General features: G+C 44.3%; 1 protein-coding gene across 6 annotated transcripts in view; it reads left to right on the top strand.

Annotated features, from left to right (window-relative positions):
- The window catches only part of FGFR3 (fibroblast growth factor receptor 3), a 52,353-nt gene that overhangs the window by 13,431 nt on the left and 13,182 nt on the right, over nucleotides 1-25,740 (top strand). For 3 of the 6 annotated variants that reach the window (XM_021395294.1, XM_021395292.1, XM_021395291.1), the window contains exons 2-7: nucleotides 2,830-3,093; nucleotides 7,753-7,806; nucleotides 12,791-12,960; nucleotides 17,529-17,652; nucleotides 18,145-18,335; nucleotides 23,416-23,560. In XM_021395294.1, coding sequence (XP_021250969.1) covers nucleotides 2,830-3,093; nucleotides 7,753-7,806; nucleotides 12,791-12,960; nucleotides 17,529-17,652; nucleotides 18,145-18,335; nucleotides 23,416-23,560 — 948 coding nt within the window. Of the gene's footprint in view, nucleotides 1-2,829; nucleotides 3,094-7,752; nucleotides 7,807-12,790; nucleotides 12,961-17,528; nucleotides 17,653-18,144; nucleotides 18,336-22,214; nucleotides 22,366-23,415; nucleotides 23,561-25,740 lie in introns of all 6 variants that reach the window. The other 3 variants (XM_021395290.1, XM_021395289.1, XM_021395288.1) reach the window with 1 other exon arrangement.

Here is a 25,740-nt window from a genome sequence, read left to right as displayed (position 1 = left end):
TATTCAGAAGTGTTTCTTAGTGATTCTCACTTCATTACTGCTTTGGCTAAACTAGTAAATGGTTGAATTTAAGTCATATATTGGGAGTCCACAACCTAAATTCCCTCTTCCTCACAGAGAGCCCGTTAAAGCTGCAAATCATTAATCCCATTGCTGCTGGCAAGTGGCAGAGGGGACTCTGGTAACCCATAGAGGAGCTAACCCCCAGTAATTACAACTGTGAAAACACATGCTGTCTGCTGTAGGTTTGGAAAAGATGACGTTATGGTCAGTTAGATATCCAGTGGTAGTTCCTTGTGGGCAGTGGCATGGGGTGGGCTTTTGTGACTTGACTTGCAATAGAAGTGCTTTATAGAATCATAGAATGTCTTAAGTTGAAAGGGACCTTAAAGATTATCAAGCTCCAACCCCTTGCCATGGGCTGGTTGCCCCCACCAGATCAGGCTGCCCAGGGCCCCATCCAAACCAGCCTTGAATACCTCCAAGAATGGGGCATCCACAGCTTCCCTGGGCAGTAGGGCTTTAGAAAGGTTTAAAGTGGTTTGATCCTTTCCCACAGTGTGGATAGTTTGCTTAGGACCTGGGGCAGATGCTTGGGTGATGGATGTTATAACCTCTGTCTTTGCTTTTGCATTTGTCATATTTGAAAACTGTATGAGGTGTAATAATAATAGCACATCTTCATTCTCTAAGGTCTCAGGCAAAATGCTGAAGCACATTCAACTTTGTGGAGGTTTCTGACTTGGGTCCTGTTTAGTTTTTAGCCATAGGTATGTAAACTGAAATTTGAAATGCTGTTTAAAGAATTGAAAAACATCAGTACCGTTCTCCTTTTCAAGTAGCCACTCCTTGAATCTCTGGATACTTTACTCAGTAGGAATGAAGTTAGTAGGACTGAATACAGTCAGTAGGACAAGGTGTGCATACAATGGGCATCAAGATATCTGCTAGGGACTGGCTGGGCTGACTAGGGGCAGAGATGTCAAAATGAGCAAGTAATGAGGTTCCTTTCCACAGAAGAAGCTGCATACCCCAATTGTTCTGTGTCTAAAGTGAATTTGCTCTTCACTTTGGTATTCCTTAGCGATGTTTTATAAAACTGCTTTGCTGCTTTGTCGTTAACGCAGGTTAATTATCACTTTAAAGAGTGACTTCTTTTTAAATGGCTAAACTGTGTGGTTTGGTTTGTACTCAGTCTGGGCTAGTTCCTGTTCGTAGGTTTAAGGTACAAAAGCCAAAATACACAAGTCTTGATCACTGACCAAAGAGGTCAGGTAAAAGCGTGCATGCATTTTGTATGGAGGAATGGCACAGCTGCATTGGGTTTGTCTTCCAGAAGATTAAATTAGCAACAGCTTCCATTAGAGTCAACAAAGATCAGCACCCAGCCCTGCAAGTGCAAAGCTGTATAAGGGGCTTTTAATCTAAAGCCAAAGTTGGTGCCATTGAGAAAATCCTTGTAGTACAGAGAAGGAAGGCGATATCCTGAAATCAGCAGCTGAAACAGAAAATACTTCTTTACCTGGTGCTGCAAGTTTCTTCTTTTCAACTGTGTTTTCCCAAGGAGCTCCTAGATGGGAAGAGACAGACCGTGGGCAAGCACAGAACTGCAGCAGGAGCTGCTCTGAAAGGAGGGAGATGCTGATGCTCCTTTGACTTACTTTTTTTTTTTACTAAAAGCATATGCGTTCAGGGAAAATCTTTTCATTAAAAATAATAAATATTTTTTTAAAAAAAGAAACCATTGTCTATATGAACACCACAGCATTCTGGCCAAATCCAGATATATTTGAGTTGGAATTGCTGCCAGAGTGTCAGGGAAAGGTGCTTTGTGACCTCGATGTGTGTGGGCTTTGCCTACTGTGGGATGATATCCACATGAAATACCACATTTTCAGGTCCCTAGAATTCATCAGTTTCACCAGGTAAGACTACTGACTGAAGCATTTTTAGATTTTTAAAGTTCCACGAGAATTAAAACTTGCATGGCAGGAGGAGAGAAGCAGTACATTCTTCTTTTATTAGCTGCTCCAGTTCTTTGACTTAATAGCAGAAGAACAACTTGAAGATAGTTCATCGTCAAAATACCATGCTCAGGTGTTCTGAGTTGCTGTAATCACATTGGTTTTACAGTTAAATTCTAATCTATGCATATATGTGAGCAGCAGTATTAAGATCTCTATTCATATCTGATAATTATCAGAGGTAAAATTGGGCCACCTGAGTTTGGATCATGGGAATAGGTCTGTTTTGCATTACCTGTTTGCTAATTATAAAATCATAGCACCAGAGAATCTTCACTATGAATTGGGTTCCCATAGTATACAAAACCGAGAAGACTTATGCCTGGCAGAGCATAATGTCTCAGAGCTGGCGTAAGCCGGGAGAAACAGATGGGACTTGTAAAGATGAAGTGTTGGTTGGCATAGACAAGGCAATGGTGCGCATGCTGTTGGAATAACTGGATTGAGGGCAGCTATGGATGACTGAGTCTTCTTTTTCAAAATGGTGTAAAGGAGGAATAAACTACTGGATGTCTGAAGTGAGTTTATATAGGACTGCAAAACGAGTTTGAGGACTGTCAAACCATCCTGCTTCATGTTCCTTTGTGGGAAGACTTCTGAGCTCAGACCTTTCCTCTTGTCATTGCTCTGCTGTAAAACAGAATTGTGCAGCCCATGACAGGATTTGCTGTCATCACTAGCGTGAGAGTCTCCTGCGCACGTGGAAGCATCTGTAGAGCAAATAATAGATACGTTTTAAAATATTCTTCCATTCTCTGACACATGCTCTTACTTACTCATTTCCCTGGTCTTTTTCCCTTTGCAGAATACTTGAGGAGTGAGACCGCCTTTCTGGAAGAGTTGGTGTTTGGAAGTGGAGATACCATTGAACTTTCCTGTAACACCCAGAGCTCTTCTGTGTCAGTTTTCTGGTTTAAAGACGGTATTGGGATTGCACCTTCCAACAGAACTCACATTGGACAAAAACTGTTGAAGATAATCAATGTGTCATATGATGATTCGGGGCTGTACAGTTGCAAGCCAAGGCATTCCAACGAGGTCCTGGGAAACTTTACAGTCAGAGTGACAGGTACGTGCAGAAATAGAGTTGATTTGCTGATTTTTTTTTGCATTTTTGACCCTTTTCTTGTCCAGAACACCTGGTGGTTTGCAGTTTTTTGTCCCTTCTTGGTTGGTCTGTGCCTCCCCAGCAAGTCCTGGCAGTAATCAGTCTGATAAAACAAAAAACAATCAAAGAATGCTTGTGTGTCTGTACCACGTGTTAAAGCTTGGTGTTGAGATTGAGAGAGACTTGGAAATGGTGCTGGTCAGATTAAACCCCAGATCCCCCTTAACACTCAAATAGATGCAGTGCTACGTCTGCCTTTGAAGTCTTTTATGAGTGAGTGAACTGGGGCTCAGGGATGACTTTTTCTGCTTTATGTGGCAAGTCAGTGCCAAAATTGTATGTAAAAGCCGCAGGTTTCTAAAACTGTTTCCGTATTGTAGAATGGGTTATGGAATAGCTTAGTTTGGAAGGGACCTTAAAGCTCATCGACTATCTCCTCCTTCCATCCCAGTTGTCACAAATTACTAGTCTGTTTCAAATGTAGCTTATCTGCAAACTGTCTATATGTAGAATATGTGCTTCATCAGAGGAGCTTTGCTAACCATGTGTTACAGACAAGTGGTGCATTAGCAAAGCACTTGCTGTTATTTGTGTGTCTGTATTTTCCGTGATGAGGACAATAGGACAGAACAGCTACAAGCTGTGCAAGCCTGGATCACTCAACAAAAGGTGCCAAAAAAAATCTGTTATTCCCAGATAGCGAACAAATAATGCTAAGATCATCATCTTGATTTCAGCCTGCTGCATTGGTATAATGCCCATCACTCTGAGCTGATAGAAAGCATTCTGATCACACAGATTCGAGGCCTGAATTTTTGGAAGGATTAACCTCTCGTGGATCTAAAGTTTTGAAAACTTTCCCCATAGGTTCTTGTCTCCAGAAGCTGAGTTCGCTCAAACAGCACCAAGCTCTATGTGAAAAGGTTGTGGCAGAGTGGGGGGGTCAGCCTCTTCTCCCTGGGTAGCTAGAGGTATGATGCAAGGGAATGGCTTCAAGCTGTGCCAGGGAAGATTCACGTTGGATATTAGGAAAAATATCTTGTCTGAAGGAGTGGTCAGGCACTAGAACAGGCTGCCCAGGGAGGTGGTGAAGTCACTGTCCCTGGTTCAAGAGAGGTGGAGATGTGGTATTTAGGGACATGGTTAGTGGGCAGTATTGACGGTAGGTGGATTGTTGGGCTAGATGATCTTAGAGGTCTTTTCCAACCTTAATGATTCTATGAAAACTGAACACAGAGGTGTCTATGATAGCAAATCGTGTCCATTCTGTAAAGTTCTTTCTCCTGCCAGAAATAGGATTTGTGTCGTTGAGACAATCAAACCATCGCGAGAATAAAAGCCCGTTTCAGCAAGCCTTCACCAACATCTGCTTTTCATTGAATGTTACTGGAGAGTGCTGTGAATGCTTCAAGGTCATATCAATTAAATGGTTAAAGAAGTATTTGGCCCTTGAAAGGCTTTCTTTAACTAGGTACGATTACTGGGACTACCCAAGGAACTGCAGGTTGTTAGAAACATTACTCTCTTTTTTTTTTAAGTGACATTAAAATGCTTTTGAGTTCAAGGGGCAGCAGGGAGGCAGAAGAGGGCAGCTGGTTCCACATTCAAATGAAACAGCTGCCAGCCCCAAAAGTTTGTAAAGTGAGAAATTGTTTTTAATAGTGGAAGGGCTGATAATCCTCTGCTTTTAAAAAGTTTAAGCCCCTATGTTTTTCCTCTTCGCTAATAATAGCTAATAACAGCTTAAGAACAAGTGAGTAACCTGAACCTGCTCTCTTACAGCGTTCGGAATCTTTGATTCTATTAGCCCGCTGTCATTACCACCGAAGTGCTGGCAGTGTGGGAGTCTCCATTTTAGCTGTCAGCAGCGCTCCTTTCGAGCTTTGAAGCCCTGCTGTATGTGGCAATAGTGGTGCCTCTTGTGCGCGCAGATATTTCTTGGTAATTATTATTGATTGCTCTCCGTTCCTCTGCAGAGAGGAGATCATTATCTGAGATTTGTGGTTTGCGTTCCCACTTTGTGAAGGTAACTCCAGCGATGAGCTGGGATATCTGGTTGGGTGTTTATGTGGTTATCTGATGTTCGGGATTGGAGGTGTTCCATGTGTTAAACTGGATTAAATCCGTACTAATGAACGGGAGTTGCTCCAATCTGTACTCCGAAGTGAGCAAAAGCAGGCTGGGTTGACAAAGTGTAATGCTGAAAATAGCCAGTTGGCACTTCAGTCCCTTTTTATGAGCTCCTTGCAGATCCTGGCAGGGCAGCAGACTTGCTGAACACACTGTGCAAACCCTTCTGGGTTTTGTGATGGGGACAGAGCGAGGTTGCGAAGGATGGACTGCACAGAGCAGGTGTCGGCATTAGGAAGCAGCATGTACCTGAGGAGATAGAAGCTGCTACTGTATACTGAAAACCAGGCTGATAAGTAACAGGATTTGATTTCTTCAGAATGCCTCCATTGACAGACGTGGGCTTGATCGCATTGAGTTTACAAGAAGAAATGTACTGCCCTCTTAAAACATGAGCATTTGGTGTGGATCACAGATAGAGCCTGCATGCCCAAACCGATCTCCTGTTGACAGAAGCTCTGTTTCTGTAGCCATTTCACACACTCCCTTGGGATTTAGTGGCCAAGCAGCACCCCTACAGTGAGCAGCAGAAAGATCTTCCAAGGTACCCAAGTTCCCTCGTGCTCATAGAGCCCTTTTGGAATAGTGTCCAGCAGTTCCTACAGATGCCAATACTGGTTGTCTTTTGGAAGGGAATACAGTTTTTGTAAATGATTAACAAATAGCTAATAGATTTTTAGTCACTTATTGAAGAAGGTGGCTTTCAGTAACCTGAAGAGTGTAGCTCTGAGCATGGGATATTTTGTGTTAAAACCCAGGCTGCAGCTTCCCTGCAAAGCTCTCGTGGGAAGCTCAAGCAAGGTCAAAATCAAGGAGTGGAGAGTTGGACTCCGTGATTCTTATGAGTCCCTTCCAACTCGAGATATTCTATGATTCTCCGATTCTCTCCTTTGATCTTGTGGAAACATTTCGAATTGATTTAAAGATTGATTCTGCTGTTTTGGTCCTGATTGGCTCATTTGAAACCAGAAGAAAACTTCAATGGCATGTTAATATACAGGTAACCAAATTGTGGAGCGCAGGGCTGAGAACGTACTCGTTCATCCAGTGTTGGTGGGTGTTTGGCAGGGCTTCTGCCTTCGCCAGGACTTGAATAAACCTGCTGGTTCAGCCGAAACACCTCAACAGACACTTCACTCTCAGCAAGCCCCATGGCGTTTCCCTGGTGCTGCTGCCAGCAGGACCTCAGCTGCAGTGTGCAGTTGGGTATGTGCTGCAGGGCCGGGGGCTGAGCCAAGGAGAAGGTGCAGAGCACGATGCGCAGCCGCGTGCTGATGGAGGAAGATGATTCCTGGCTTATTTGCTCCTGTATGCGGTGAATACATTTGGAAATTCCCTCCGGATTCTGCAGAGAAGTGATTTTTATTATTACCTTTCCCCTCCTGTTGTTTTTTTACCTCCATGCTTTTTTATCACTTGGAGAAAGGGCGTCCAGTTCTCCAACCAAAATGCAGGGCATTGTGGAAGGAAGAGCTCTGCCCGGCTCAGCCTGAATCAGTGCTTTGCTGTTCTGGCACGTGTTAAACGCTCATAAAGTTTCCTGTTGGCTGCTGTTTCATGCCGAGTGCTTTTACCTTGGTCTCAGAATATAAAAGCTGTTGCGTTGTTCGCATTCTGCCTTTATTTAAAAAAGAAATTCCTGGAGATTATGTAAAGTCAGAAGACACTTAATCTTCCAGACACTGAATTGTACTAAATTGTGTAAACTGAATCAAACACTAAGCTGCTATTTTATCACGGCGTTCACATCTACAGTAGGACTGAAGCTTCGTTGTGTGCAGCCTGGAGAAGGTGAGATGTAAGACCACATTTAGAGAATGAGTACAGAAAGTTTTAGAGATACACTGATGGAAAATTCCCACCTGCTAACCTGGATTCAGTTACAGCCTCGAGGTGTGTCTGTAGAAGGAATATAAGCGAAAGGAACTGGTTCACAGAGCAGCCATCAAAATGTCTGTCTAGAGAGAGGTTCAATTTCAAGGGGAAGTTTTAAAAGCTTAAGTTGAGTCATTTAGCAAGGAGTTAACACGGGAGGATGTAGCAGCAATGTATTGAGTTAAAAGACTACAGAGTGAGTTGGAAATGCTGACCTGTCATTTTGAGGCTCGGTGAAACAAAAAGTCTCTAAGAGTGAATGCTAGTGGAAAAAAAAACAAAAACGGGAGAGAGCTTGTTCTGCAAAAAGAAACCTCCTCTTTTGGAATTGCCTTTGTATTTAGGTGAAGAGCTCTATGCACATCGAAAAGTAATTGGCACCAACCCCTGCTCTCTGGTAGCAGAGCACTGGCAAACTTGTGTCCCTTCTCTCCTTTTGGAAAGCTGCTGGCTGCTCACCCCAGGGTGGTGGAGCTGCAGGAAGGGGGACATGTCACCTACACATCACCCATGTCCCCCTCGCTGGAGCCTGCTGTGGCATCCACAGCCTCATCCAGCCTCATCTCTGTGTGCTGTCCTCTTTCTGCTTCATGTCTTTTCTCCTTCTCCTTCTAGATTCCCCTTCGTCGGGTGATGATGAAGATGATGATGATGAGTCAGAGGATACAGGTAATTTGTTTCTCCAGGATACAGAGGTTTTTTCTAATGGAGATGTGGCTGCCATGTGGCATGGCTCAGACATTTGCCTCCATCCGTGTTGAAATGGGTGTCCTTAGGAGCGCAAACTCCTGGGACCTGGCACCAGAAATTTAGAAATAGCTGCCAGAGTGATGTAGCTGCCCCAGTATCTTGTGGCTTAATTTTTTTGGCTGCTTGATTCTGTGAGTTTGATTTGAGCTTGAGTTATCAGTTCTCCTTGCATCCGAAGTCCAGAGTAACCCACTCTGTCATTGTGGTTTTTTACAATGCTGAAGTTACACCTTGCAGTTACACATCGCAAACCTCAGCCTGCCTTGTTTTTATTGGGTTTAACTCTGGTCCTAATGAGGATCTCAGCTGGAGGCAGAGGCAGCTCAGAGAATAAAATTGACACCAGCCAAGCACCAAATTTACTGCTGCTGTAAGCAGGAGCTATAAGCAAAGCCCCTTTGGATTTTCTATAACTTGTATTGGGAAGGGAGCCCCAGAAGAGAGGCTCAGTGCTTCCACACTAAACCTCATTCAATCCCAGAGCTTGTTTCTCTAAGTGCAATATCATTAATCAGGATCATTACATGCTTCATAGGTGTTAGTATTGTGTTTTATTATGCTTTTTATATTTCTGAAAAGCGAGCTGCCTGTGCTTATGTATTTTTAATAAATAAATGTCTTGCATTTGAACTCCAAATCAGCTATGTACATTGGCAGAAATTCAGCATGACTGGAAAATTTCTCCTGCCCACAGCGTTGGACATGGAGGACTCCTTAAAACAGGTCTCCCGCTGTAATAAATTTGTGCCGCTGTGTTGTGCAGCGTGTGGACAGTAATTGTGAGGTACGGTGCCAGGCAGCCGATCAGCAGCAGTTAGTGGTTTTCTGATAGCCTCTAATTAGGGGCTGGATGCCGTGAGTTGAAGAGCACCTTTGCAGAGGTGCTCAGTGCTCCTGATGCCAACTGCAGCCCATTGGAGACATGGGAAGGGGCAGCTTTGGTCAAGGTTTTCTCCTCTGCAGAGCAGCTTCTGATGAGCACAGTACATCGCTCTGTGCTTTTTTTATGTGATTTGTAGTAAACTCCATCTCTTAGCAACAGGTATCACAAAACATGAGCTGTTTTATGGTACAGAAAGACACGTTTCTCTTCACCAAGAGGGAAAACACACATTTTGCCACACGTATTTATAGCCTGTGTTCTGGGTCTTCTTGACTTCAAGACGGTCTCTTTTTTTAGATCCAAAGGTAACCACTGGCTTTGCTTAAAGGTCTCGCTATAAAAAGTTGGATTCTCTTTTGCTTTAAAAACTGTTGATTAGCTTAACATACCAGAGAGGTGAAGCCTTGTGTTGTGAAGTGACAAGAACGTGGTTTATGTTGCTTTGTTTAATGTCAGACCTTCCAGTTAACATTGACAAATCTTCTTTTGAATCTAAGGAGTTGTGTGTTAACCCCAGCACCACTACCACTAGTGGTACATCTCACTGGGGACAGGGGCTGCTGGATCATCCCAATGAGGGGGACATGTGGCTATCACCAGTGCCATGTCCCAAAGTCCCATGTCCTTCATCTCTTGAGGCAAAAACTACTCTAATGAGGGGCATGACCTCTTTCCTGGCCATCAGATATCACTGTGGTCAAAAGTTAGAGGAGTGAAGGCAAAAAAATGCCTTTCATGCAAAAGCATAATATAACCAAGAGTTATTCTTATGCAGAGAGAGATAACATGTCCAGGAGTGACTTACTGCATGTTGCCGTATTTTGCACATCACTGAGTAATAATATATCCTGTTCTCAGGTAACGCTGTGTATATTTTCTGGCTTGCTCCTGTTGTTCAAGAGTTTCTTACCCTCATATTTATGGAGAGGTGCTTGGAGAGCTGATTTTAATAGTGTCATGAGTTTGAAGCCAGTCTCATTAATTTTGGAGATTACACCCAAGACTGCTGAAATACAGGCTGGAATTACCAAAGCCAGGGTGATGAGAGGAAATTCCACCTAGAGGAAATAAGTATTTGGTTCACCTTGGAGAGCACGGAGACAGCATCTCTTAGAAAGAGGCAGCCAAAGAGAAGAAAGAGGAAGCTCACCAACTTCATGTTGTCTCATTTGTTGCAGCCTTGTCATGAACTGCAATCTGCCTTTGCAAAAAGAGGCTTCTCAGTACCTCTGTTCTTTACAGCTGTTTTTCCTGGCCCTGGAACAAAAAACCAAGCTCCATTTTCACACAGTGCTCTTCTGCCCCAGTGCTCCCTATCCCTCTGTATCTGTTTGTTTGGAGCCCCTGCTGTGTAGCCCCAGCACCTTCAAAGAGCCCCTATAATCTCCAATTAAATCTGGCTGTGTACTCAGAGGCGTCAGCTGGGAAAATTACACAATTAGGGTTGATTCTGTCTGCTGCAAAATTTTGTGGCTGCTCCTAATTGCTAAATGAGCGCTCGGCTGTATTAATTATTCCAAGTACTGCTCTCGGTTTTTTAATTGGTCATTCCAGGTGGATGGGTGGCCGGTGTCTGACGAACAAAACGGACTGGCAGGCTTAGTGCTTGATGATGGGAAAGGGCTGGCGACAGTCTTTACGGGTCCCTTTTTTCACACCTGCACATGCAGAATCATTGCTTGTCATTAACTCAGAGCAAGCAGCTCAAAAAAAAATTTTTTTTTTTGCTGTCTTCCATTCTTTCTTGCTCCCAAAGCTCTCTGGAACTTTGCAAGCTTTGTGTGAAAAGAAGAGTTAAACAAAATTTTCGCCCCCTTTAAAAAGCAGCGATGAAAGGACTCTGGGGGCACAGTAAACCGAGTGCTGATGTTTTGTTTGCTACTCCTGAGGGGAAGAACAAAGGCACTGTTCTGAATGCCTTGGCACTTCTTGCCAGTTCCAGCTTGACATGTGCTATGCGCCTATTGGTGTGTTAATCTGTGGGTGCTGAGCCCTGCAAGCCCTGAATCACGTGGGTGAGGACCCAAATGGCAGAGATGCACTTGGGGAAGAAGCCGTGTCTAATGACAGGAGCCCATTTGGAGAAGATCCCTGGATGCTCAGTAAAACAGCGAGTAGCATAACATGAGTTGGAAGGAACTCGTAAGGATCATCGAGTCTGATGGCTGGAAGAGCTTGTAGAGCTACTCTCCTCCACAGCAGTGCATGGGGACATCTCCATCAGCGCCTGGCCTCTCCCCGAACCCACTCTGTGTGTGAAGTCCCCAGGAATTCAGGGTGCACTGCCAAAAGGAAGCATTCCAATGAAAAATAGCAGGAAGAAGGACAGGGACGGGTCTGTCCCCATGCCCACATTCCTTTGATGCATTCAGGTGACTGGTGGGGTTCATGACACATTGTGTGAGGCAGTCTGAGGGCAAATGAAAACCCTTAATACTGAATTTTCCCCCCTGGCATGGCTGTGACGCTACCTAGGCACCAATGTCCAGCAGCCTGACTACAGCAATGTGAAAGCGGATAAGACACAGGAGCAACACACCCAGATGTCAAAGGGAAACCAGGCTACATGGAATGCATCAGCAGGTGTCAAAATGGTGAATTTTGGAGCTGAGCTGTATGAGCCTGCCTGCAGCATCCTTGGAGCTGAAGCTAGACAGGGCTCTGAGCACCTGATGGAGCTGTAGGTGTCCTTGTTCATTGCAGGGCATTTGGTGTAGGTGACCTTTAAGGGTCCCTCCCAACTCAAACAATTCTGTGATTCAATGAATGGAATCCATTGGGAAGCTCTGATGTTGGTCAGGCCTGCTTCATTCAGTCATGTTTGTCAAAGGCTTTCAAAACCCTTGTTCATTCCTGGGAATGCAGAGTGCGGTGATGTATGAACAATGTTTGTCATGCCTTTTTTGTCTAGTTCAAGGCAGGGATCACCATTGGCTTACCTAGAGTCACAACAGGATGGGTCCCATGGAGCCAAACATGTCAGGGCCTACTGCACTGGGGAGCTCCTGAGAAAGTGAAGAGCTTGGTTGCATCTCAGAGAGGCTTGAAATGAGAGAGAAGACCTTGCACATCTTGTAATGAAGGGGGGCTTCACTGAGGTGGAGTTTCTTTGCTGTTTTGCAAAGTAAACACCATATGCCTCCATTTCCCTTTGGCTTTAGCTGCAGGTGCCTCACCATGGCATGGGAAGATCGCAAGCTCAGCTCTGCACTGCTTCCTTAAACAGAAATGAAAGCTTGTTTTTAAAGCTTTCTCTTTCTTCCTTTCTGTCTTTCTTTCTGTCTTTCTTTCCAGTATAATAAGTTTGCTGCCGCTGCTGCCCTAATTTGGAGTTCATATGTAATGTTTGTAACGATGCCAAGAAACATTGCTGTACTTTAGGCAGATTATAAAAGTATCTCATGCTAACACTGGTATTTTAAAACTTATCCCTGTTCAAAGGTAACATGAATCTTTAAAACTAAAATCACTTGAACTTTCTGAACATAAACGTGATAAACCAGTTTGGCACTGGCTTCTTTCCCTTTCCTTCCCTTAAGGAGGCTGTACTACGTTTGTGCTCAGCGAGAAGCAAAACTTTCCAAAGCACTCAGCTAATTCTTTTTCTCTGCTCTCTTGCTCTCTGTTTTTACAGTTCCAACATCTTTCGGCTGTTCATGCTTCTTGGCTACTATTGTCCCAGTGGTACATCTGTATCTTTTTACACACCAAGGCTAGATCTTCACTCTGATAGCACCCTCCCTGTTGATTTAAAAGCAGCTACTCTAGATTTATACCAGCATTACCAAGACAAGAACCTGGTCGTGAACCTTTCATCACAGACCTAAAATGCAAACACCCTGTCTACGTACATAAGAGTCATTTAGCTGGAAAGCATTTCTGTGTCATTTATCTTAACTGCAGCAGGTAGCAATTTAACTGTCACTCCGCACATGCCAAAGCCTCTCAAACGCATCTGCTCAGCAGCTGATATCCTCTACTGCAGAAATGGGCTTTCTCAGCTTGTCTTCTTTTCCTCAGGTGTCCCCTTCTGGACCCGGCCAGATAAGATGGAGAAGAAGCTGCTGGCAGTTCCTGCCGCCAACACCGTTCGTTTCCGATGTCCAGCTGGTGGAAACCCAACTCCCACCATCTACTGGCTGAAGAATGGCAAAGAGTTCAAGGGAGAGCACAGGATTGGGGGCATCAAGGTAAGGCCTCGGCTTGGGTCTCTATCAGAATTTTTCTACTGACTGTAGGGAGTGGTGTTTTGCTGTGATGAACGTTGGTGGAAGAGCATGGTGCCAGCTGTGCTGGGAAAGGCATTTCTGGCAGTCCTTGCAATTGCTCGACGTGGAAGTGTTAGATAGGGCTGCTGTCCATTGGGATTCAAGACTAGTTGCCTGTGAGTTTGTCTACATTGGCTAGTAATGGATTAGATAAAAAAAGGATTAGTGTATTGGGTGCATTGTGGACAGTAATGAGAAAGTAGGAGCAGGAGCTTCCATCCTTTTTTATGGAGATTCGCCCAGTACACTGTGCATGACCAAGCTGTAGCTACTCCCATTTTCCAAGGAGAAATGACTGAGCCTTTGTTGAAGATGTAGGAAAGACCTCACCAGAGGAGTGGACAGTTGTGCTGGTGGTCATTAATATACTTGTGGTATAAATCATTGACCCTCGATCAAGTGTTGGATCCCCATGTATCCATACTAATAGCAATCTGCTCCTTGGTTTCTTCCTTCTTCCTCTTTCCTTTCTACCATACAGTGTTCTGGAAAATATTCTGGCTTGAGTGCACAGCAAAACCCAGCGCACTCAAGCGATTCAATTATCCAGAAGTTTCCTTGCTACAGTATATGACAAATAAGAGGATTTTAACTAGAAAATCAGCTGCTACAATTTTTCTGTTGTTTCTTTGTCCCCTGAAGGTCACAGTCAAGACATTTTTGGGGAGAATACAGCTGGCGATAGCTGGATGTAATAATATCAGACTCGAGCAATTATTTTCAGCTTGCACTCTGCCAGCCCTGGCATCTCTCTGAGCTACTTCTGAGGGAAGAAGGGGATTTTTCAGAAGGCACCTTCACCAGTACCTTAAATAGCTCTGTGCTGATGCTTACCACATCTGTAACTCTGAAAGGGGCTCGGCATGTGGAGCGTGCAGGTCTCCAGAAACCAGAAAAGGATTTGAAAAAGCATTCCCTCCCCACCGTTTTCGGACTGTTTCTTTCCTGTTAGCTCAGGCCCATTCCTGAAAGAGCCCATTGTGGTTGTTTCAGTGAAGCCTTTGAAGGTCCCTCCTCAGCCCTGTCCCAGTTCCAGCCTGGATGAGGCTCAGGACACGCTCGGTTTTAGATCTGAAAATATAAGGAGAACAAAAATGTGGGGAAGCAGCTCCTGTCCGCAAGCAGTCTTACAGCAGAAAGCATTTATGAAGCACAAGCATCTTTTACTAATTGTGTGCTGCAAGGATCATCATGAAGTGTTTTCAGGCTTGCGTGCGCTGTTTAAACGGCTTTTTACAAAACTATGTGACATCAGCTGCACTAAATTATGCCTGCAGAATAAAATGTAAAGCTGAAAGCTATTCCCCTACCCGCTTCCCAGTGGTTTTAATCTATCCTTGAGTTTAAATTGACACATTTCATCCTCTGCAACATGGTAGTGAGTCTTTGGCATCACTGTGCTTTGTTTCTCTAGGGGCACCTTCCAGCAACAGGCTAATGCTTAAAGAGCTGTTGAAGGCAAGGTCAGGCCAATTACAGGAAGATTGGTTTAAGCTTTTTGTCTAGTTACAGTTCTTTGTCCCTTTCACGATATAAAGACATCTTTCTCTCTCTGTAATTTTCCTTCTCATATTTGCTTGCTTTTGCTCTTTAGCCACAGTTAGCTGTAAGTAGTCTAATGTAAATCTCATCCAATATAAATATACAGATAGATATCAGCTGAGATTTGAACCAGAAGAAGAAGTTGAAAACCTGCTCAATATCTCATGTATTTAAGATTTAAATTCCCTGCTACAACTTAGCTTCATAACAGGATTAGGCAGCTTGAAAACAATGGGCAATATCCAGGTCTGGCAGAGTTTGGTTGTCTTGCTTCATCTCAAGATCTGGTCTTAACCCAGAAATCTTTGAGCTGGGAATTTTTTCATTTGTTCTCAACGTGCGAAAGAATTTAAACATTGATTATGAAAGGTCTGTGGTCAGCAGTTGAAAGTTGACCACTGTTTCACTTCTACCTCTTGCAAATGGCATTTAGATCCTGTATGATTGTCAGAGCCCCCTGTAAAGTCTGCAAGAGAGAAGGGCAAGTGTTGAAAACATGAAGCCTGGGTTAAACTGGGCTTCTTACAGTTCATCCTTAACTAGTAGAGGAAAGAAATTCATATGACTTATCATATGAAATTTCCCAAAGAGCATTAATGATTAAATCCTTGTTGGAATCTCTAATATTGTAAGCTTGTGTGTGTTAAATGACCCTAGAAGGAAAGATCCAGGGGGAGGGGAGGTAGGAGATTATCCCTTCCCCAGACCATTGCACTGACTTGCATACCAGTCTGGCAAACACTCACTCAGTTTCCAAGTGTGTCTGCAAATGTTTGTTTCACAAGAAGCCAAGAGTGACAACACCAAATAAACCAGAGGGATTTTTAGTATCTCACCGACTTGATTAATAGCTGCACTAAATCATTATCCATTACATCTAGACCTTGAAAAAGCTGTACTGCTTCTAGAAGAGTTTTATCCCAGAGTTTGTGCCCCCAGGTTCAGATCTTTGTTCAGAGTCCAAAGTCCCTGTCACAAACCCAGTGATAAGAAGAGCCTTGAAAGTAAATACAAGACATGCTAACTAAAAGACTTAATATGGACGTGGTTCTATAATACATTTTAGACTAGGGAGTTAGCCAGGTGTCTGGAGTCCCAGTTCCTTGGAGTATCTCCTTGGGGTTTCATAGGCAAATGCAGTGCTGAAGAGTGGATTAAAAGAAGTACTTAGATACAACTAAGAGACAAACCAGTATGGAAATAAGCTACTAAGCAGCCACAAATTTGCATTCAAACTTTCTTGATAGTCTGGTACGTTCAGATGTGAACTCAGGGTTCAGCCCTTACAGCTCTTATTGCCCTGTAACAGCACTGTTAGAGATGAACCAAGTGGGATGTTACTTTACAAAATGTGAAATGTTGGTTCTGCATTGAGCTCTGTATGTGCCGTTCTGGGTGGGCAGAGGGTACGGCTGGACATCTGCAACAACCACAGCTGCTCTGAATACTATAGCCATAGCCTCCTGCTACATATATAGAATCGCAGAACCATTTGAGTTGGAAGGGACCCTTAAAAGTCATCTAGTCCAACTCTCCTGCATTGAACAGGTACATCTACAGCTCCATCAGGTGCTCAGAGCCCCACCCAGCCTGACCGATGCTGAAATGAACAGAAATCTTACATTCACGGATCTGAAAAGCAGGATTCTCAGCACTACTATTCCCAGGAACATAGAGATGTACAAAGCAAGGGGCTTTGTCAGAAGGGCTTTTTGCTAAACAAGCTGTTTAGGCTGTTTGGTTGTATGACTCCAAACCTTCTCTTTCCAAAATTCTGCTTTTAATTGCAACTTGGCTCTTTAAAGGAAAGCATGTGGATGCAATTTATGTGTAGCAAAAGAGGTTAAATAGCTTCATATTTGAGTTCACCTGCTGCAGCGAGGAAACTCCAGGAGTAATTACATCCTTGTTTTTTCCATGAGCCTTTGACATTCTGTAGCACACCATTATTGTAATCTCCAGCTTCTGTGTCCTTGGAGTCACCTCCACAATGTTTAATAAAGATAAATGTTCTGCTCAGAGTGGCAGAAGGCATCAAATGAATACCCAGAGATTTGGAGAGCTTTTATACACTGTGCATCTTGAAGTCATCTTTGTTTATGTTGGTTGCTTTCTGTATTAATTCAAGATTTACTTTCCATATCCATTATTTCCTCTGCACTTGTTAGAAACAAACATTCTGTCCAGGAGTGCAGGGCAGTGGGTCAGACTGGAGACATGGGTTCTGCTTTCTCTTCTGCTGCAGAACAGCCAGTAACTCTGGATATAAATCACATTCAGAAAAACAACTAGCATAAAGGCTTAGTGCAAAATGAGAAGGACAGACCAGACTTGAGGCTGGGCATATTTTCTCCTCAGTTCTAGACAGAAAATATGTGGGACTATTTCAGTTGTAGTCAGCCATTTCTGTTCTGACGGCCATGCTGTCCCCATAGCATAGATGTTCAAAATATGTTAGAGGTACTGTGAGAAGTATGATCTTTATTGTTATCTTAGCTATCTTTATGGGTTATGTAGCAATTAGTAAAGATCTGCAGACAAGAGTGCAGTGTTTTGAGCTGATGAAGTCTCTGGACCTGAGTGGTCTGGCAAAGGGGACAAGCACATCAGAGCTATCTGAACGGATGCCTTCTAAATTCATTTTTCTAATGGAGGTGCCACATCCAGTGCAGATGTCAGCAGGTTTCATTGCTGTTATTATTTTGGAAGCATCTACAGGTCCTCAGTGTGTTACGTTTTGTTGGGGCTGTTTATGCATTGGTCTTAATTCCTTTTCAAAGTAAGCTTTTCGATGCTCCTCGAAATGGGTACCTGTGATGTTCAGGCCAGCTCTGGGGTCCATTCACACTGGCTGAGAATCCAAAAGTTCACTGATTGCTCACTGAGTTGTAGGGTCTGGTGATGATAACACTTGACCATGGGATTGATGGTTTGATTTCTCCTTCCAGTTGCGACACCAGCAGTGGAGCTTGGTGATGGAGAGCGTTGTGCCGTCAGATCGAGGAAACTACACCTGTGTTGTGGAGAACAAATACGGCAATATTAGGCACACATACCAGCTTGATGTTTTAGGTGAGATTTCACTGTTTTCCCTTGGCAGCTGATCTGTGGTGATGGTGAACAGGAGTATGATGGGATGCAGGAAGCAGGAGCTTGTTTTCTTTCCCCAGTAACTGGAGCCAAGAGAAATCCTTCTTTTGACCAGCAATTCAGTCTCAGATTGTGATGAATAAATTACTTAGAAGGTCTAGAGAAGGGCCAGAGAGGAATGGTGTGAGTGGGGCTGAGATTCCTACTCTGTTCCTCAAAGTTCCTCCTCGTTTGGCTTGTGGAGCACTGTCTGGTGAGGTGGGCAGGACACCTGGGATGACACTCCCAATCTGCACCCTTTCCGCTAAAAAGCAAGGAGATTCCCCATCTGGAACAACTCCTGCCAGATCACTGTGCGCTGCTACCACTGAGCAGTGTTGTCTCTTCCCATGATGAGCACTGAAGGATGCAGAGAGGAGTCCTAGATGGAAGAAGAATGGATGAGTTCACATTTCCCTCTCCTACATTTTTCAGAACGGTCACCCCACCGACCAATCCTGCAAGCAGGACTCCCTGCCAATCAGACCGTGGTGGTTGGAAGCAATGTGGAATTTCACTGCAAGGTTTACAGCGATGCCCAGCCTCATATCCAGTGGCTGAAACACGTGGAAGTCAACGGCAGCAAGTATGGACCCGATGGGACGCCCTACGTCACAGTGCTGAAGGTTGGTGCTCGCTCCTTCTTTTTACTGTCAGGGCAACCCTTCCTCTGCCTTGGTCTTAGTGTTAGAGAGACCAACTGCATTGTGGGGTTACTTCTCAAAGAAGCCCACTGTCTTGTGGCAAAAGGGATTAGCACTGAGTAAAGGTGCTTGCCATCAATGGAAGCCATAAAACTTTATAGACATGTTCATAAATAAGGCCTAGACTAGCAGTGCAATGCGAACCAGAAACTCTTGACAGAGTATGCTCAATGCCACAGTTCCTAGAAGGGTGTTTATTATTTAAATCAGATTTTTGTGAGCTCCGGGTTTCAGTTTATATGATTGTTTCATGTCTGTGAGAAAAAAATAATGAGAATAAGCCAAGGACAACTGTTGGGATTGTTCTTTCCTTCAAGGCTGTGCAGTGGAATACTCTGCTTTTGGAGGGGGTACAGCAAAAATGTCCTAATGTCAATGTTCCAGACTCTTCTGTTTGCCAGAGATAACACAACTACTGTAGTGGCACAGATAAGCGAAGTAGTTGCAAGGGCTGAGGCAACTGTGAGAAATGCAGCATTATAAAAGGGAAGCTGTCAGATTGTATTTGACCTAAAATTGTAAAAATAACCCTTTTTTACTGCTTCAGTGGAGGTATTTTCAGGGCTTATTAAAATGAAAGGCTCCCAACTAAAACACATTCTTTCCTTTTCCAAGTAAGTACACTGCAACGCACATGTACTAAATAATGCTCAGATCCCAGCACCTGAGAGCCAAGAGAGCCTTGTTCCAGCCATGAACATTTGTGAGCGGTGCTGTTATCCGTGCTCAGGAAAGCCTATACTTTATTGAGCAAAAACTCTCTTAGTAAAACTCCACTTTGCAAATGCTTTCTAGAAAGGGAGTTTCCAGGTTGTGAGCAGAACAAAGCCAGCAGGTCTGGTTTCTCCTGAACCAGTGCAGATATAAAAGTAGGGAAAAAAACATTGGACTTTGCAGCCCCCCTGCCCCTCTTTTTGTTTGATAATTGAAGGCATCCTGTGCTTATGTGTATTAAAATAGGGCCAAATCCAATTTTTCTGTTTCTGGAAATGGTTTCTGTCCCTGCAACTTAGAGCTGAGGTTGTCCTCATGGACATCTCCTGTGCACATCCTGCTGCGTACACCCTTCTTTCTCTTTGTATGAAGATTTTTAAAAAACAACAACAACAACAAAAACAAAAAACAAAACCAAAAAAAACTTATCAGACAGCATCTACGAAACTGTAACTCAGCCAGATACATGATAATAAAAGCCAGAGACCCTGGAAATAATTACACAGATTGAAATAACAGCTTGGTTGGAAGAAATGGCTGGAGACAGCTCTTCAGGATTGGCAGCAGGCGCTTCTCACAAGTTGATAAAACTTTTTATTTTCTGTCTGCGTTTCCAAATGTGTTTGAATTATGCATATTTGAATTTCCCCCTGGTTTCACAGCCCAGCACCACGCTCTGAATAGCTGCCTGTGTCACATGCCATCTCGCATAGTCTCTGAGCTCCGTGTGTGGTCCCCGTGGGATAAAGTGGTACCTTTTGGAAGTTCGCAGAGCTGCTGCGAACAGTGCCTTGTGTCACAAGCACAAGCTCCCATTTTGCTGTGGCAGAGAACATATAAATAGTCCATATAAATAGCGTTTTAAAATTACGTTGAAGCGGCACCGGGGTGGCTAGGTAATTAGAATTGCCAAATACCTCTTCTTCTGTGGACGCATTCCTCGAAGGGGAGCACAGGCAGGCGTTTAAAAGCAGAAGTTTTGTTTGGTTTTATTTTTGCTGAATAGGACCAGCACACGCCTATTTACTACTTCTGGTTAATCAGGAATGCTTTGAATTGTGTTAATGCCGGCATCGACACTGGGGCACGGAGCATTTCCATTTTGGGATGCATCTTTTGTGTGCCAGTCCTGGGCCTCCACAGAGCTGTAGCAGGCCCAGCCTTGCAGAGATTCTTTAGTTTTTTTGGAGGGGTGTATGTGTTTATTTTTTTCAAAACTAAAGATGATCTTGCTGTCATCTTCTGGCCAGTCCTTTGGCTGCATGGACTCATTGCCCTTATGTCATACAGTGCAGTTGCTTTGAGGCAGGATCCTCTTTAATGGCTTTAAACAAAAAGAGGGGAGATTTAGGTTAGATGTTGGGGAGAAGTTCTGTACTCAGGAGGTCGTGAGGCCCTGGCACAGGCTGCCCAGAGAGCTGTGGCTGACCCGTCCCTGGAAGTGCTCAAGGCCAGGTTGGATGGGCCCTGGGCAGCCTGAGCTGGTAGGGGCAGCCAGCCCACAGCAGGGGGTTGGAGCTGGCTGATCTTTAAGGTCTCCTCCAGCCTTAGCCATTCTGTGATTCTGTGATCCTGGCCATGCTGCAGGGTCCTGGTATCGGCCCTTCTGACCACAGCTTCTTGAGAAAGGGCCCCGCACTGCCCAGTAATATGGTGCCTGCAGGGAGATAAGGCTTTTTTATCAAGCCTGCCCTTCCCTCCTGTTTTTGGGAGATGTACTGGAGCTGCTATGGGGCAGTTTGTATAGGAGGAACATCCTGGTCTCCATCAAGGCAAGGAGAGATGCCCAGCACATGAAATTTCTCCATAAATCTAAATTGAGGACAAAACCCACCCCAGACCAGATGGATAAGTTGAATGCTGTACTTTCAACCCATTTTTCAAACAGCTCAACAAAACCAAGCCATCACCTGCGCCAGTTCCTGAAAGCTGGGGCTCATTTGTGATCAAAGGCGAGCCCTTGTTCTTTGCAGAAGAACACTAAATGCATTCCAGTTTTGAAGGGAGGCTGGCAGCACAGTGCCCAGGCTTTGTCAAAGGCTAAATTGCACATTCTGCATTGAAACATGCCTGGTTTAATTATAAACAACGCAGCAACAGCAGGCAGGCGCATTTCCCCGCTGGTCAGGACAGACAGACCTTGCAGCATGTGAGCCTGAGAGATGAGATCAGGTCAAACCCAGTGGTGTTTGCCATCAGGCGTGGGCATGGCAGCTCCGCATTGATGCCACCTTTGGGTTGGGCTTCCAATAACCTATGAGATCTGTCAGCCCCATTGATTTTAATGGACTGAGAGCCACATTGGCAGGATCAGGCCCTGAAAATGGAAAGCACTGAGGTGGGGCTGGAGAGCATAAGAACAAAACTGAGAAATGCAATCGGTTTATTTTCATTTCCAGGACTGAAGCTGATACTTTTCTAGACTTTCCTCAAGCTAGTACTGAGGCCACCCAAAATAGTTGCTTCAAGCAAAATACAAACAACTGTTTAGAAACAAACTGATGTGCAGTTGTGGCAGCTTGGAAGAAGAGAAATGAAACCCTGCTTAACAGTCCGAAGTTTGTTTGATTTATGTGCGCCACTTTATTTAGTAAAGAAGAGGCTCCTATAAGCAGTGGAAAAAATTACAGCTAATTTCTGAAAGGCAAAGTCAGCAGCGAGTTTCAGACCGCCACTGCTTATATTTTGTTTCCAAATTCTATTTTGGAATCTGATAATTGAAACAGTATTTGCCTAGCCGGGTTGCAAACACAAATCTCTGCTTAAGCCCTTTCTCTGGTGCTCCTGTCTGCAGAGTTATTAAGGAACTGCTGTAGGGTCTTTACTATCAGATGGAGAGTGGGAAACTGTTCTGTTTTGGGAAGAAATGGCATGTTCCAGCAGCAGGAACACCAGCGCAGGGCAGGAGGGTGACCTGTGTGTGGTTTGGGGCCTTCTCTTCACCCGGGTCCTGGGTCGGTTGTTCACCACAGGGTGATGTGGGGATGTTGCTACAGCCACAAGGAAAGTAGGCTTGAACAGTCAATCCTAGCTAATGTAATGTATTGTTTGGTTTACTGAAGTTCAGGTTTCTGTCTATTCCTGCAGTCTTGGATCAGTAAAAACGCTGAAGCCGATGCTAACCTAAATCTGTTCAATGTGACAGAACAAGATGAAGGAGAATATCTGTGTAGAGCCAACAATTTCGTAGGCATAGCCGAAAAGCCATTTTGGCTCCACATTCGCAAACCAAAACCAGGTAAACCACAGACTCTGTCCCAAGGCCCTGGCAACTGCAAGAATGAGCTATAACATTTTAAGAAGCTAGTGATTAAAATTACTATTCATTTTGTATTACACCCTGTCAACTGACAATGAATGGCTTTATCTTATTTTCTTGCTATTTTTTTTTTACAAGAATGTAACGCCTATACAGCAATTGCCATGGAAAAATTCCCACAATAAAATGACTGTCAAATTTTGCTATCAATCCTTCATGCTTTTATTCCTTTCCTTTCCTTTCAACTGAGTGCTGATAACAGAACTGCATGCTAATGACCTGTGACGTTCAGCACCCTGGAAAACCAAGCTGTTGCAAGGTTTTTGCCTCCAGAACTGATATAGTCATTATGGACTGACTTCTGTCCCTTGGAGAAGTAATTGGGAAATAAGTTGTACATTGGCTTGTACAAGCAAACACATCGAGCAGAGAGTTGCACGGCATGGTGAGCTCTCTGGTGTGACTGCAGCTGTTGCACCCCTGGAGGGTTTGACACCTTCTTGTGATCAGTGGTACTGCAGTGTCAAAGGTTGGAGAATGGGTTTGAAATGCCCGTTCTGAAAATAATTCTAAAAAAATGGACAATGCAATATTCTTCAATGAATTCAACGTTCGTATGTTTATCTGATCAGCACTTGAGTCTTTCCCCACCACCCCTCCCCTCTTGTCTTATTTCCTCTCATCTTTCCCCATTACTTTCTCTCTCTCCCACCCTGTACTCACCCTACTAACCAAAGGCAGTCATATTGTAGGGGCAATTTTTCATTTGGATGCTTTTGCTTGCATGCTTCTTTAGTGGGACAGAGTAAGAACCTGGTGAAGGGAACTTTTTTGCTTTTGACTGCAGGTTGCAGAGGGGAATGAGTGAATATATGTGGAAGATGGGCCAATAGAAAAACAACAGCAACGACGACAAACACTTTAATCTGCTTTTGAAATTTGCCTGTGGTGTCCTCACACTTGCTGGGAATGTGGCTTATTCTCTTGTTTTCCCTCTTTCTATATGTGTGTGTTTTTTTTCCCCTGTAGACGGCAGGTGTTAACACAACGGATAAGGAGCTAGAGATTCTGTACTTGCGAAATGTTACTTTTGAGGATGCTGGGGAATATACTTGTCTCGCAGGGAATTCTATTGGGTTCTCACATCACTCTGCTTGGCTGACGGTGCTACCAGGTATTTCCTTCTGTGCTGGCCTCTCCTTCCCTCTCCAGGGTGCTCTGACATTTGCTTTAGAGATGCCAAGTTCCTGCAGACATGTTACCCAGGGAGGGCCCCCTCTGCGATTTGCTTTGCCGGTGGCAAATTGGCACAGCAGAAGACCCCTGTTGCATACTCACAGCTGGCAGATTTTGCATTTCCTAGAATCACAGGAGTCATTATGGTTGGAAAAGAACGCTAAAATAATCTAGTCCAACCATAAGATCATCTAGTCCAATCATTTCATCCCAGGATTTAAATTCTTATTGCAGTAATGATACAGAATGGTCTGTATCTTCTTAGATGGTGCTAACCTGAGGTGTTCACAGCCTCTGCATTAGGAGGCTGTTGTTAGGTACCAAAATAGACACTTTGGCTTCATATGCTGCCAGTGTACTCAGTGGGAGAAAGAAACTCCTCATCAGATGGTCCAAGGCATCTAAACCTGGCATGTACTGTGGATCATTTTATGGAGAAACCTTTCCGTTCAGCCTCATATCTCAACCTAAAATCAGATGCACAGCTGGTTGGTATGAGTACACCTGTCCCCTCCTCTAGCTCCCAGGGCACCAAATGCCCCAGCTGAAAACGATGAAAGCTGTTGTAGACTTGAAATCTGAGGCCAGACTGACCTCAATTTTGTGATCCTTTCATGTGCAAAGCTCTCACTGACAGTGAAGTCAGCACAGAATATGCAACAGGAGAGATCTGCCTTCAAAAAGAGTTCAAGGCTGTGCCTTCACCTGCAGGATCTGTCTCTAGCTATGGGGACAGCCCAGGAAAGCACCAGCAGTGTTCACGTGGAAGCTGAGTGGGTGCTGTGCCTTGCAAAAGGTGCAGCAACAGCCTTCAAGTATGTTTTGTAGGTCCTTTGTGAAAAGGCACCTAAAACCCCCCAGTTTGGCTCACCCAGTTGTAGATCACACTTACGCCTATCTCACAAACACATCTGTCTTGAGATGTGTTTAGCAACCAGGAACTTTGGCATCTCTAATCTTGACTTTATCTGTGCGGGTGATTTGGTCTTAAACATTTCTCCTGGAGCTGAAGAGGGTTTCCTCCATGCCTGACCCTCTGCAGGTAGGATCTGCTGGTCTTTTTTTCTCTGTTTATTTGCCAGCTCTGAAATAGCTGATCTGATCTTGTTTCTGCTTCTGCCATCCACTGGATCAGAAATCACTTAATTTGGTTAGAATACTAATATCTCTGTCATTTAAGAATCTCCTCATCCTATTTCATTCAACCATTAGATTGCTTTTAAAATGTATGAACCCACACTTCCTATTTAAGCAAATTAAAATGGGAAGGAAGAAAATCACCTGAATTTTATAATGAAGTCAGTCATAGAGAAGGGCAGCCATCTGTGCAGCAGCAGGCTCCGAAGCACAGTGAAGGAGGAGCAGGGTCCAGCCCTCCTGGGAAACCTCTGCTTGTGAACCTCTGCCCTTGCTAAGGGAGGAAGTGGAGCAGAGATGCTGTGATCCCAAGAGATCTGGAAACCCCTCCCCATAGGAAGAGATCATCGCCTGGCACACGGGCTCATATGTGCTAGTGCAACTTGTATGGTCACCCATGGCTCTTTCTCCATGTGTATCCAGGACAACAAAGACTTGATTTGGAGCCTGCTGCTGCCAGTGGAAAAGCTCCCACTGCCTACAAAGTGTGGTTTTAAATGAGACATTAGCAAGCTAACCATGCTGGCATGACTTCATTGTAAAGTTTTCCACTGCTGACTGTTCCTCTGATGCTGATCTACCTTTAGGGGACAGAAAACTGGTTCCATCATGGCCCCTCCTGTGTCCTGAAGTGAACAAAGTGCCTGTCCTGAAGGGAACAAGTTGAGAATTGCATCTGAGCCTTGCTGGTCCTAAAAATGTGTTGGTGGACTCATGCCATCGCCCTCCTGGCTCAGCCACCTCTCCAAGCCATACCCTCCAACAGGACTGAATTTTCACAAAATAATTGTATAGATGTCTCTCGTAAGAGCTTTTCCTTTTGTGATGCATTACCCCTGGGTGCCCTTTGAGCCCCTTGGTCCTTCAGAGGACCTCCTTCAGAGGCACTGATCTGATGGAGATCCTCACATGAGGTCCAGATGCACACACTGGAGGGGCCAGATCAGCAAAGAGCAGCGAAGCCTCATCCCGCAATCCTTG

The sequence above is a fragment of the Numida meleagris genome, chromosome 4 (assembly GCF_002078875.1).
Source record: "Numida meleagris isolate 19003 breed g44 Domestic line chromosome 4, NumMel1.0, whole genome shotgun sequence".
NCBI lineage: Eukaryota > Metazoa > Chordata > Aves > Galliformes > Numididae > Numida > Numida meleagris.
This window is presented reverse-complemented; position numbering and strand designations above follow the sequence as displayed.